General features: G+C 31.5%; 1 protein-coding gene across 1 annotated transcript in view; it reads left to right on the plus strand.

Moving 5' to 3' along the window:
- Positions 1–14288, plus strand: part of TBC1D23 (TBC1 domain family member 23) — a 37736-nt gene that overhangs the window by 15209 nt on the left and 8239 nt on the right. The window contains exons 8-13 of the mRNA XM_076448142.1: positions 2066–2169; positions 5164–5292; positions 6910–7005; positions 9260–9473; positions 11308–11450; positions 13435–13520. Coding sequence (XP_076304257.1) covers positions 2066–2169; positions 5164–5292; positions 6910–7005; positions 9260–9473; positions 11308–11450; positions 13435–13520 — 772 coding nt within the window. The remainder of the gene's footprint in view (positions 1–2065; positions 2170–5163; positions 5293–6909; positions 7006–9259; positions 9474–11307; positions 11451–13434; positions 13521–14288) is intronic.

Below are 14288 nucleotides of genomic sequence, written 5' to 3' on the forward strand. Positions count from 1 at the left end.
CTGAAAAATAGTAGGAAAAGCTAGGATGTTGGCCCTTGTATGGCTTTATGTAAAATACAGCAAAACAAACATGCAACATGTAGCTAATACTACAGATCGGTGTTCAGAATACATATGCTTAAGATGCAACAGTATGGGTACAGGTCTTGTATTTCCTGGTTATGCTGTTGGTTGTGGTTATAGAATGTTTCTACTGCAGGTGGTTTTTGTGTAACGTGCTGAGGTCTGTTTTGCCATCATCATTTTCCCATATGCATAGGATCCATTAATTATGTGTGGATGACAGTTATCCATCATCTTTCTCCCATACACGTATAATTCATTAATTATGTGTGGATGACAATTATCCATCATCGTTCTCCCATACACGTATGATCCATTAATCGTGTGTGGATGACAGTTATCCATCATCATCATTCTCTCATACACGTATGATCCATTAATCGTGTGTGGATGACAGTTATCCATCATCATCATTCTCTCATACACGTATGATCCATTAATTATGTGTGGATGACAGTCATCCATCATCGTTCTCCCATACACGTATGATCCATTAATTATGTGTGGATGACAGTTATCCATCATCGTTCTCCCATACACGTATGATCCATTAATCGTGTGTGGATGACAGTTATCCATCATCGTTCTCCCATACACGTATGATCCATTAATCGTGTGTGGATGACACTTATCCATCATTGTTCTCCCATACACGTATGATCCATTAATTGTGTGGATGACAGTTATCCATCATCATTTTCCCATACACGTATGATCCATTAATTGTGTGGATGACAGTTATCCATCATCATCATCTCCCATACACGTATGATCCATTAATCATTTGTGGATGACAGTTATCCATCATCATTCTCCCATACACGTATGATCCATTAATTATGTGTGGATGACAGTTATCCATCATCGTTCTCCCATACACGTATGATCCATTAATTGTTTGTGGATGACAGTTATCCATCATCATCATTCTCTCATACACGTATGATCCATTAATTATGTGTGGATGACAGTTATCCATCATCATGATAGCAGCAAGAAGATCAAACCTTTTAACTTGGTGTGCTACAGGTCAAGATGATTGAATAATCATCTATTTTTTACCATAGATCATTAATGATTCTCCATGTAATATGTTTCTGAAATATTTTCTTATTTTCAATAAAAATTTAAAATGAATTTAAATTTTAAATATTTACAGAAGAAATTAAATGTGTGATTGTGTTGAAGGCATACCTCGCTTGACATGTGGTTCAAACAGGTGTGGTATTTTTCTGTGGAATGTAATTATAATAGTACACAAAGGTGTTTAGTTTACCATCCATCTCCAATTCCAATGAAAAACCTTTAACTTGATGCACTGTACTATATTTTAAACGTATTGCCACCATGATCAGATTATATTTTCTAGAGTATCTCATTTCACTTTTGTAGATCTTAAGACCTGTGAAATTTCTTCCTTTAGTTTTAAGGTCAGTTTGTCCTCTGGCTACACTTGACCACTGTGTTCGTACGTTCAAGTGTAAAAATTGTAGTGGATTGTGGAATAATCTGTTTTATTCCTACTGGAATTGTGTCTATCCTTTCTTTTATAGTATAATTTAACATTGTTCCTTGCATGATTATATAATCATGTATCTCAAGACAACTGGTATGGGTATCAAAACTTTTATTAAAATAAAGTAGAGAACAACGTTTCTACCTTCTCAGGTCCTAATGTTTTTCTCTATTTTATTTTAATAAAAGTTTTAATGCCGATATCAGCCATCTTGAGATACATTGTTACTTCAAGTGAGTTTCTTGTCATCATGGTTTTATAATCAGTTAATAGGAGAGGCAAGGCTTTTAAAGATTGTTTTCACCAGCCATTAATTATCAAGGATCGGGTGATTCAACATGCAAATTGTTACCATAAATATAGATCACAGAGAACCTTCTGTGTAATGCAGTTTCTGACGTTATATTAAAATTATTCGTTGTTAGTAAGTAGTTTTTGTGACCAGACAATAGCTTAATATGCATAGTTGTCAATGTATTTTTCTAGAACTACTGAAGTCGGCACCATGTAACTTGGAAATGATAGATATTGAAGACTTTTGTTTCTTGGCTCAATATTATATGTCACGGACACCTGTGTCCTTCACTAGGGTGAGTTGATTATCACATGAGATAGGAAGTACTAATGTTACAAGTGGTGTCTTGTTTATATTTAATAACCTTTAAGTGATACAGAGCTTTAAATTTAGATTATTCATCTATTATAATTATTAATCACTTAATTTACAGTAAACTATATTATTTAAATTTCTGTAACTAGGCACATAGCTTTGTTCTATTCTTTCTTAAAAGTAGCATAAAATATTAGTTACATCTAATGTTGTTATTTCTTTAATACTTTATGACAACAAGTCCTAATAGATGTCAAGCTGAGCCAAAATCAGATATAGAGACAAGATTTTCCACCAGAATGCACTGTAGTTGCTAGAATGAATGGAAATTAAGAATTACAAGTTTTATTATATTAAAACTATTTAGAACCTGCACACCAGCAAGCCATGTGACAAAAGACATCTAATGTAGGGTTGAGGTGGAATATGTGTATCAGAACTTCATTTTGATATTGTTAGGTATTTTATAGAAAGCATGATACTTCTGAAAGTTCATTGTTTCTGCAAAAGGTGTGTAACAGTCATCTCCAGAACAAGGTATTCAAATATTCAAACCTTAAAGATGAGAAAACATAAGTGAAAAAATTTAAATGAGGAAAATATTTGAACTGAGCATTTCTCTTGTTTTTTCTGTGTTATGCATGTTTAGTAGTTATACAGGTTTCATAAAACAAAAGATAAAATAAGTGTAAAGCATCACAAACCTTAAGCTGTTTAAGATAAATAATAATTATAATAATTTTCTGTTCTACCTGCAGTCATTCTAGTAAGAGAAAATGTAATTCTAATGTGTGGTTACAAGGTAGGTAAAATAGACCAACTCTGCATTGGGGTAGGGTAGAGAAAATCACACACAGAATCTGTTGGATGAAAGAAGTATAATTAATCTTAGGCCCGGCATGGCCAGGTGGGTTAAAGAGTTCGCCTCGTAATCTGAGGGTTGCGGGTTCGAATCCCGGTTGCACCAAACATACTTACCCTTTCAACCGTGGGGGCATTATAGTGTGATAGTCAATCCCATTATTTGTTGGTAAAAGAGTAGCCCAAGAGTTGGCAGTGGACGGCGATGACTAGCTGCCTTCCCTCTAGTCTTACACTGTAATATTAGGGAAGACTAATGCAAATAGCCCTCGTGTAGCTTTACGTGAAATTCAAAAAACAAGCATAATTAATCTTAACATAGAAAATCACCTTCTATTCAAACTAATGATACTCTGTGTCACATTCTGCCTCCATATATTCACAGACAAATTTTCGGTGTAAATATGTAATTAAAAAAGTCCGATTTTTTGTAGACTTCTAATGTTTAATAAAAACTTACTGTGTTTTGTAAAGATATGGTTACTACATTAAAAGTTAGAGCACCTGACAGGTGGAAGGTCAGTAAAAAAAACTTATACATGGAATTAATATAACATGCTCAGTTCTCTGTATTAACATGATTTTCTGTCATGATACATGTGTTAGTTGGTACAGTTAATGGTCAGAGATCAGGTACTACAGACAAGATTTTTCTACTATGATATATTGTAGCCGTAACACTTGAGGGTTAGAAATAAGATAATTAGAATGTTTGACTATGATGTACCTTGTACTGCTAATAGTCAGAAAGCAAATATAATAAGAATGTATTATCTACCACAGTTAGTAGCTGGTACAGCTAATGGATTATAAATAAGACTAGAACTGTAGTGTGTGTCTTGGTAAAAGTGATGGGCTCAAACTCACATTTTGTGTGGAAAAAACAAAACATTTTCACTCTCATGAACTGTAGTTAACAGAACTGGGAGATTAGATTATATAGAGTATATAATCTACCATGTTATCTAGTATCTGGTAATATTACTGTAGCTGATAGAGTTAGTGGTTAGAAGTTTGGTTCTAAAGCTGTTACCTAAATCCTTGTAAACAGTTGGTAAAATTGGTGGTGTGGAAAGAGATAATTTGTTCTTTATCAACGAGCAAGTTTTCCTGCCCAGGAGACGTATGATCACAGTACTTTCTGGTATTTGTTTTTAGAATTGTTTGTGTATTTTTACACATTACAATCTCCAATTTATAATACTTACCAGTGGCATTGATACACACAGTTTTCTTTTTAATATAAATATATTGTAATAAACCAACAATAATACAATCTACAATAATGGTCATTAGAAATAATGATCTATATACAAATGTTTTACAAACAACATTGAGTCTTCTATCTGGTCTGGAACATCCTTGATGTCTTATCGAGGGTTTGCAATGAGTGAATTAATTTCGATGCAACTCACTTAACATGGAGCTAGCTAGCTCTGTATTCTTTGTTCTTTCCTTATCACACATTGAATTTTTCTCCACTGAAGTTGTATAATATCTTCATAAAAATACTAATATCTGATGTGAATCCACTGAAGTTAAATGGTTTGTAATGTTCAAAATATATAAATGTTTCTGGTCAGATATTTGTAGTTTTCCAGTTAATAAGGGTTAATCACAATTATAGCTTCCCAGGGCTCAGAGGACACTAATAATAGCAAATCAATAACATATACTGTTTTCTCGCTCGTCACATTGTTTACACTTGTAGGCGTGAGAAGAGTTTCTGCAAATTTCAGCCTGCACAACAATATAGATGATACATTAGTCTTCAAGTAATTGTATTGATTCTTAATCTCAAGAATCTTCTGGAACTTTAGTGAATAGGTGGGGTTTTGCATTACAGATATAACAGTACAAGTTGTATACCTTTCTAAATATGACTTAAACATTGATGTTAAAATAGATATATGGGAGTAAATTTATCACAGTATATTCCTGTTTCTTTTAAAGATATCAGGGGAGACAATTAGGAGTAAAAAGTGTGTAAATATGGTTTTTGTTGGTTTTTTTTGCTAGCTTTAAAGTGTTGAATTTGTTAATACTTTGGAAGAATAGAAATCATACTTTGTGTTTTCAATAATACGTTTATTTCAGTGTTTTTCTTTTTTAGGATTTTCATGATATAATATTTAGCAATAGCAGTGACAAGAATATGAAAGAAGCTAACTTGTCGCAAGCCTTATGCCTTCCTGTATCACCCTGGGAACTAGTTTTTAGTAGTAAGCCAAAACTTAATAAGGTAATTATCGGTAACTACCTTATATGTATGTACATATTTAATCAATGTTGCTTAGATACATTATGTGATCTAGTGAAAGGTTTCCCAGAATATTTGATATTGACCCCATGGTATTGATGACACTGAATAAATACATAAAGTCAAAATGGTCTCTGAGGTAAGGTTGGTAACAGTGAGCAAATGGTGTCAATTTCTTTTCTTGAATTTTCCACAGTGTATAAATTCAAAGTAATTTTTTAAAAACATATTTTAAAAGTTTCATTTATAATTCTAAGAATTTGGGGGTTGGTGGCAATTCATCAAGGGATCAACAACTCTGATCTAGAGATAATAAAAGGTTTGATTCTGTATTTCATGGACCTTTAAGGGTGTGAAGCATTCTGAAGAGGATCTGTGATGACCAAGATAGAGTTTCTATGTTATGGATAATAAAAATAAATTACACTGTTTTTGTTCAGATTAATGTTATTTTAAATTTCACTAACCAACTTGCTTATGTTAATACCACTTTTATATGCTGTAATATCAGCTTTAGAAGTTAGACTATTTGAGTGTGATGGTATGAGAGATTGTCTTTGGATCCATGAGTGTAAAGTGTTAAAATTACTGAATAAGACAGCAACTCTTAAACAACTACTTGTACTTTTGTGCTTTTACATAATTGTGCAACATTTTCGTGAACCACCATTAAGAAGCTCATGGATCACAGGTTATGTACCACTGTTTCTAGACCATGTGCTAAAAAAATATATATCCTGACATCAATCTCAATCTTGGTAACCCAGCATAAATTAAATATTCATGTGGATGAAGTTCAAAGAGAAAGTAAAAATTCAGATCACTGTATTATTGCTTTTAATCTGTTCACTGCCAAGTATTTCAGCTGTTACGGCAACTCCGAACCAAGTTCAAAATACGACTCTAATGCTTCTTCATTTTGTAACTTATTTCGTGATGCCATTTTGGATTGAAAGTGAAACAATATGTAACTAGGTCAAATGCATGTATGGTGCTGACATCTAGCGTTGAAGTTAGGTATTATTGAGAACTAATTAACTCGTCCGTGACATTGTGTTACCGATCGGCTTGGACAAGTTATCTCGTCTAGGGCACTGAACAGGTTAAATCTCATATGTTTACTTTAGACCTTTTGAAAATCAAATGCTGTATTGAAATAATTAAATAATCTGTTGCTTTCATTTTTCTAATAGTAGTCTTCAATCTTTAATTCTGTAAATGCAGTAAATATACTGAAAATAATATTCTTTGATTAGCAATGTTTATAAAATATTTACACCATCTGATCTGTGTTAACATTGAATAACCTTTCTGAATACCAAAAGTTGAAGCATGCACACACACTGATAGAGGCTTTTCATTCGTTCAATATTTTGTTTATTTTACCTTATCTTTATTTGATCATTATCAAATTTCAATGCACAGTTATAATGAGTATCGAAATATTAATTTAAGTGATATTTGAAAATCAGAGATACACTTATTAATTACTTTTATGGAAATGTTATTGGTTAAAAATAAGTAATTATAAATCATGGTTTTGTAAAGAGATACAGCTAGTTTTTTTTAAATTTTAATCTATTTTTTTGTTATTTGAAGGACAATGCATTGAAGTTTTTTGTTGTGGACTGTCGACCCGCTGAACAATATAACAGTGGACATTTGCCAAATGGATTTCATCTGGATTCAAGTCTAGTGAGTGATAATAAAATGCTAAAGACAGTGTTTATGTATTTATTTGCTGACAGCTCCATGTAGTTTAAATGTGTAACATCTGTATTAGCTTTAAAATAACGTAGTTACTGCTTGCACAGACAAATTGCTAGAGTTTGTAATTTTTTGATGTAGATTAAAATCATCAAGTAGCACATTGGCTTTCCTTGTTCCTTTAGTTTAAAGTCATGCATTATCTTTTCTCTTGTGGTTTAGCTATGAGAAAATTTTCATAAAACTTTGCTTACAGTTGATTTTACTTCATCAGAAACAAGCAACAGTAAGAGAAGACTTGAACCTTAATTTTGATAGTTTTATTTGCTTCTTAAAAGATAATAAATTAAAGATTTTCTTCCCTGGTCTTCAGATAACTTTACTGAACCAAAAAAAAATACTTTTTTTTGTAGATTGCTGATTGCTCTAAAATTTACAAACTCTACCCAAGTTGGTGTGCATAATTTTTGGCCATATGCATTAAAAATTTTTAAATATTGAAGTTTTGTTTCTTTCTCTCTAGCAAAATAAATTTTCTCTGTTTGTCTTTAATTGTTAAGATATAGCTTCTGGTGTAACCTTTCTCTTGCAGAGGTAATTTACATTAGTTAAACTGTTAATACTTTGCATGTTAAGATGTTAAATATTTGAGATCCTTGAATTAGCACGTCTGAAGAACCTTTTTTGGCAGTCTATTTTAAACTATGAAATTTGGGTCACCAAATCTGATATTCCATTAAAAATAGTGATCAGTCAGCTAACAGTTATGAAACATTTGTATATGTAGTACTGTTGTCTTCATCAAGTCTCTTAACATAGGTTTGGTCTATTTGACCAACCATATGACCTCTTTCTACTTGTTTGAAGTCTTTATAGATTTAATACTTCTAACTTTCAATATAGTGTGTATGTCTTCACAAAATGTGAGTCTTTCAGTTAACATTACAAGTCTTTCAAAAAAAATTCTTTGAGTGAAGTATTTTCAATAAACTAAAAAAATATATGTCCATGAACCTTGAGTATATTTTTTGAGTAAATAATTTGTGTGCAAAGTGATTTTTTGTGTTAAGATTAAAATTACTTTTCCTCATCTCTAAAATCTCAAATTTCCTTTGAGTAATCCTTGAAACCTCAGAAATACATTCCGAACATTTGTTTTAAATAACATTTTATATTTTATCTGTTATTTTCTGTGCTCTGTTTCTATATGGGGTCAGTCAATTTGACCAACCTTGTAACCACCAAAAAAATTATGAATCTAAATTATCCATTTTTGCTTTCTATAATAGCATCATACTGTAATATGAAACTACATTTGTTTCTATATAACAAGTAGCTTTAAGTTCATTACAGTATACATCTATTTTTAATTAAATTTTGTTGTTTTACTGCCCTATGAACCATGTTTAACTACAATCTGTGTCATTACAAGTTGTTACAAATGTAACTAATGGCTTCTATGAAATGATGAGGAGATATTTCATACTGTTAATGTGCATTGCTTGATTTAGTAATTCATAACTTGATTAGTACATTTGGAATTTACTGTACTCTTTCTTTATAAGAATGCCTGGCACGATCAAGTGGTTAGGAAGCTGTGGGTCATGGGTCTTAACCTCTGTTCCACCAAATATATTTGCCTTTCAATCATGGGGGCATTATAATTTGATGATTTATATCACTGTTTGTTGATAAATGAAGTAGTCCAAGAGTTGTTTGGAGCATTATAATTTGATGATTTATCCCACTGTTTGTTGATAAAAGAGTAGTTCAAGAGTTTTTGGTGAAAGCTGCAATTCCTTTAGTCTTTCACAGTTAAATTAGGGAAGATAATCCTTGTGTAGCTTTGCAGAAAAACCAAAACAAACAATCCTTTTAAGAACACGCCCCCTGCTAGTACAGCGGTATGTTGAAAATGTACATTAAAATCAGGGGCTCGATTTCCCTAGGTGGGCTCAGCAGATATTTCAATGTGGCTTTGCTATGAGAAAACATACACATTTTAAGAACACAATTTTAGGAAGCTAATAAAACCTCTGTTTCCTAATATATTTTTGTTCACTGAAAGTTAATAATGTGTAAGCTTATCAACAAACACAGAAGTTTTTCCTTTCCTAATTACGTAGTCATTTATTTTTCTTTTATTTTCATTAGCCATACAATTCATTCCTGTGCACTATTTAAATTGAACTCATATTTTACGTGCTCACACTTCGGTCTGCTTTATATCTTGTTATAATAGATGCTTCAGGAACCTGCGTCGTTCAACACGGCTGTACAAGCTCTCTTTGCTGCCCAGAAACAGGCCATTAAGCTTGGGTCAGTGGCTGGAGGAGAACATGTTTGTTTTATGGGAAGTGGCAGAGAGGAAGAAGATCAGTATGTCCACATGGTTGTGGCCAGTTTTCTACAGAAGCGGCTAGCTTTCGTCAGCCTAGCTAAGGGAGGTTATGAAGGTATTTGGAAAACACGTCACTGGTATTGTGAACATAGTAATTTTCATTCTTTGAAGACAAGTATTTTCCTTGTCTACTAGGTTGATAGGCCTATGTTTACTTTAATAGTTAGTTCATTCTATCTTCAGCTTTAAGTTTAAATATTAATCAGTTTTTATGTTAAAGAAAGTGAATTAAACTTTTATTCATTATTTTTGTCTCACGTTATCACTCCAAAATTTAAGTTGATAACAGAAAATTCAATTTGTTTTTGATAAACACAGTTCTGTACTCTTTAACAGCCTTGTATGTGTGGTAAGTTTACTTTACAGCATCTCTTCTTGGTGAGTAAAGTTCTCATTTTAACTAAATATTTTTCTCTGAGCTTTGTGTTGATGTTATAACTATTCCTTTAATGTATTACTAAATCTGAATTTTACCCTAATTAATTTGAACTGCTTTTCTTACCATCACTATAAAGCATTGTATCCAGAACTTTTATAACATGTTTTGATACAAATAATTCAGTTTTTATTTTTATGCACATATACATAAAAACAAGTTATGTAAAGAGTTAAATATTTAAGTCAGTTAAGCAAAGATTTTTTGACATAATAAAGTCAATTCAGGCTGTGTTTTTATAAAGAAAGTAGGTTAATTATGGACTCTAACCCCTTGAAATCACTGATTCCTTCATACAAAAGAGAGAGGGTTCATGAGAGTTAATGTTTCTTGTAACTTTCATGTCCAGTCTTTAGGCTTGATTATATCAAGATAGTTAACATATATGTCATAACACTGCAGACCCCAGTGGCAGCTCGATTATGATGGTTCCAAAGCAGTGTGAACCATGGTGTAGTAGTGATATTTGTAAATGCATGGTCATCATTGAGAGATTCTTGGAGTGCGGGAGGTGCGATGTAGGGCTCTGTTGTTTTATGAAAGTATAATCCTTAAATATAAAGATCATAATTCAAGGTAAAACTTTCAGTTAAGAATAATATACTAAAAAATTTATCCTGCAAATAAAATCATATTGTGCCATAAATTGGAGATAGAGAAACTGACATGTTTGATTTAAAAATCACAAAGGACTTAATAGACACAAAACTGTCATTACAGAGTGAACTTTTTCCCAAGGTGACACTGTTAACTAGGACAGTGACTTAGTCTCTCAACAAAGAAAAATAATAAAGCAATTGAAATGTCGATAGAGATGCAGGGTTTGAAACTTTTTTTAACTAACAACTTTATCAGTAAGCCTTCCTTTATTAAAATTATGAACATGAAGCAAACGTTTAGGGAAGACTTTGCCCGAAATTGTGATTAGTTTCAGAAAAGTCAGCCAGGACACGTATTCATGTATTAAGGTAATGGTAATGTGACCACAATTTTAGATCAAAATTTTAACATATTGTTATAAAACCATCTGAAACTTGAATAAATTTGTGTACATAAATATGAATTAGTATGGGCACATATTAGGATCAGTTGGAAGAAACTTTAAAAAAGAAAGTCCAGGAGGTTTTGTGTTTTTGTATTTACTGCAAAGTTTGTTTTTTTGGAAATGTTTTAACAAATATTAACTTTGTGATGCTTGTTAGTTGTATAAAATTATTTTTTTTAAATAGAATTTCTAGACTACCAACATGGTCTTAACTTGTTTTTTCAAATGTTAAAATAAAAAAAAATATTTATTATATGTCAAAGATTTAACCCTATGAAACAGAAAAACAGTAGTTTTTCTTTATTGAAGATGTTGATGAAATTTTGCACTAGGTTTAGAATGAACTGTGCAGATGTCATCATTACTGACAGTAATTTTTGGATGTTAAGTAAATGTGTTTTATTTCAGCTTTACACAACTTTATGTTAGACAGTTTGGATACTGGCCTCACGGACCATTGCTCGAAATCATGTATTGTCTGTACCCCAGCTGTGCATGAAAACAATAGTGCAAATGGAACAGAGAATGAAGATTTCTCGTTTTTAGACAAGGTAAAATATTCTAACAAAGATTCTGGTTTGACATTAATGAAATGTTTAAAGTTTGCTGCCTTAACCTGTTGACTGCAAAGTATTTCAGGTGCTACAATACAACTCTAATGCTTCTTCATTTTGTAACCTTTTTCGTGGTGCCATTTTGGATCGAAAGTGAAACAGTTTGTAAGTAGGTCAAATGCATGTATGGTGCTGACATCTAGCGTTGAAGTTAGGTATTACTGAGAACGAGTTATCTCGTCTACGGCACTGAACAGGTTAAAGTTTTGTCTAAGTCATTTTATTGTTATAATATCAGATAGGAAGTATGTTACACAGGTTTCACTTTCAGAGAAAAGTCTTGTTACTCCCTGAAATAACAGTATGATTTTTTAACTTCTCAGTTACTTCTGCCTGTTTCTGAGCTTCGATTTTTTTTTCACCTTTTGCCACTGCACTGCTTCAAATATAGATGATATTCTTAAATGATTTTGATTTCAAACTCAGAAATTATTGTCCAAAATATTTTTTATGTGAATTACAAGTCGAGTCGAATAATGCCATTACCACTGAAATTGCTGTAAACAGCCATTTAATACATCGGAAATTACTGTCAGTATAATTGATATGCTTCCTACAATAAAATGTTTTGTTTTATTTGTTTTCTTCAAATTAAAGACTTGATGTTGAATGAAAAATCTTTCTGGACTGTTATTTATGGTGGACAGAAGATACACCTGAAATGCTATTTTCTACACGCTACTGGTCTAAAATGTCCTATGTATAAATTAAAAGGAATATGAAGGCAGTATATACTGTTTAATGTGATTAATAAATCAAACATTAAGTCTGTTGTTGTAAAATCTTTGGTATATAAATAAATTAATATGTATTTTTTTTCATTATTAAAATTATTATACTCTAATTATTGAGTTCAAACTTGAAACTGTAACAGCTTAAGTATCAAATCTAACTTCAGGTAATGATCACTTTTGAATATGTTACCTCTCTTAACCCTTTTACTATGGTCCATCAGTATCTCCCAACTGATTTTGTACTAAGCCTAACTTGAGTGTAAGTAAAGATCACTTTTTTTTTAATACATTGCAACTCCTAATTTTTTTGCTGCAGTGCATCAACTTTCCATACCAGTTGTGTAGTATTGCTAACTCGAGTGCAAATAATAATTACATTATAAATACATTGCATCTCCTAATTCTTCTATGGGGGTACATCTACATTTTTCAACTGATTTTGTATTAAGCGCAACTTGAGTGCAAGTTATGATTACTTTTTAAATATTTTGCAATCTCGTAATCTTAATGGGATGCAACAACATTTTAAGCACATGTATTTCAGTTTTGTGGACCTTAAAGAAAGTGAATTTTGTAAGTGTTTAAACATTGGTTGTAAAATTATTATCCTTGACTTTTATAAAAATATTGTCAAAGTCAAACATTATTTGTATCAAAGTCCGATCTAAGAAACTTCAGTACTTTAAAGTATGGATCTTTATTCTGTATTGTTGAACATGAGTTATGAATAACTTATGTGAGTGACATAAGTCCCTTTTAATTAAAGATATTTTTAAGTGTGTTGTGCTTAAATGACAAATAACTTATTTGTGAAAAACGTACTATAATAATTACGATATAAAGTTTATACAAACCAGAATTATTGCTAGCAGAATATTATGTTACCACATCTAACTTTAAAAGTTACAGCAAGGGTTCACTGCTTCAATCAGAAAAATAAAAATATCACAAAAACATACTGATGAAAAACTGAAGATGAATGTTTTTGTTTTCTTTACAAAACAGTGTTGCAAAAAATTTGGATATTTCACAATTTATAAGAAGTTAGATATTATTCAAAGTCTCTTTTCCAAAGTGTTGTATAGTTTTGTTAAGTGTTTTCACAATGAGAACAACAATGAACAGGACTGATATTCCTAACTGCATATGAAGGATTAAATGAAGAGGTTTATTGGTTTCTCACGCAGATCACAACGTTGATGAAATCCAAATCAGCAGTTGTGCGAGAGAAACTTGTGGACTATATCACTAACCCACCACAGTCTGCTGAGAGGTAAGAAAAAATGTTATACTGAAGGAAACATTTCTTCCAACATAAGATGATATACTGTTGAATTTTAGAGTCCTTTCAGCTACAAATCATTTGGTTGTCTTTTTTTAACTTGTGTATAGACCTTAAATGATGGGACAAGTACCACCACTCCAACCCCTTAGTATAGTTGAACTTCACATTTCATAGCTAACTGAAATAAATAAATTTTGTGAAATAAAACTTTACCAGCAAAGAGAGAGAAAAGTGCAGTTGAGACCACCAAACAAATTTAAGATCATTCAGTAAATGCCACATTCATGAATAGTTTATTGGTAAAAATCAGTTAGGTTAACAGTTTCTGAGATGTAGAAAAACCAGTGCATTTTGGTAAACTACATACCAGCCATGGTTTTTATGTCATACTGCTTAGCAACAAAAGTATAACCGAATATCTAACTCTGTGTATACTATAAAACATGAAAAATATTTGTTGGTTTGTTACTTTAGTCTCTGCTGATTAAAAAGTTTGTTTGTTGATATAACAGGAAATAGCTTAGTTCAGAAAATGGAATCAGTATTGTTACTTTTATGAGAAATTTTATGCATTTAGTTCTACTCTAGATAATGCCATACTATGTCTTTACTTAGCTATATTACTATGCTATGTTACTGTGTCTTAGTTATTTCAACATTTACTTCTTTATAAAATTAAGAACATAAAACATAACACCAATTTTTTTATTATTAGCTGTTTTTAGTGTGAGTTTCTTCATATAATGTGGTAAGAAA

The sequence above is a fragment of the Tachypleus tridentatus genome, chromosome 1 (assembly GCF_004210375.1).
Source record: "Tachypleus tridentatus isolate NWPU-2018 chromosome 1, ASM421037v1, whole genome shotgun sequence".
In the NCBI taxonomy this organism is placed as follows: Eukaryota; Metazoa; Arthropoda; class Merostomata; order Xiphosura; family Limulidae; genus Tachypleus; species Tachypleus tridentatus.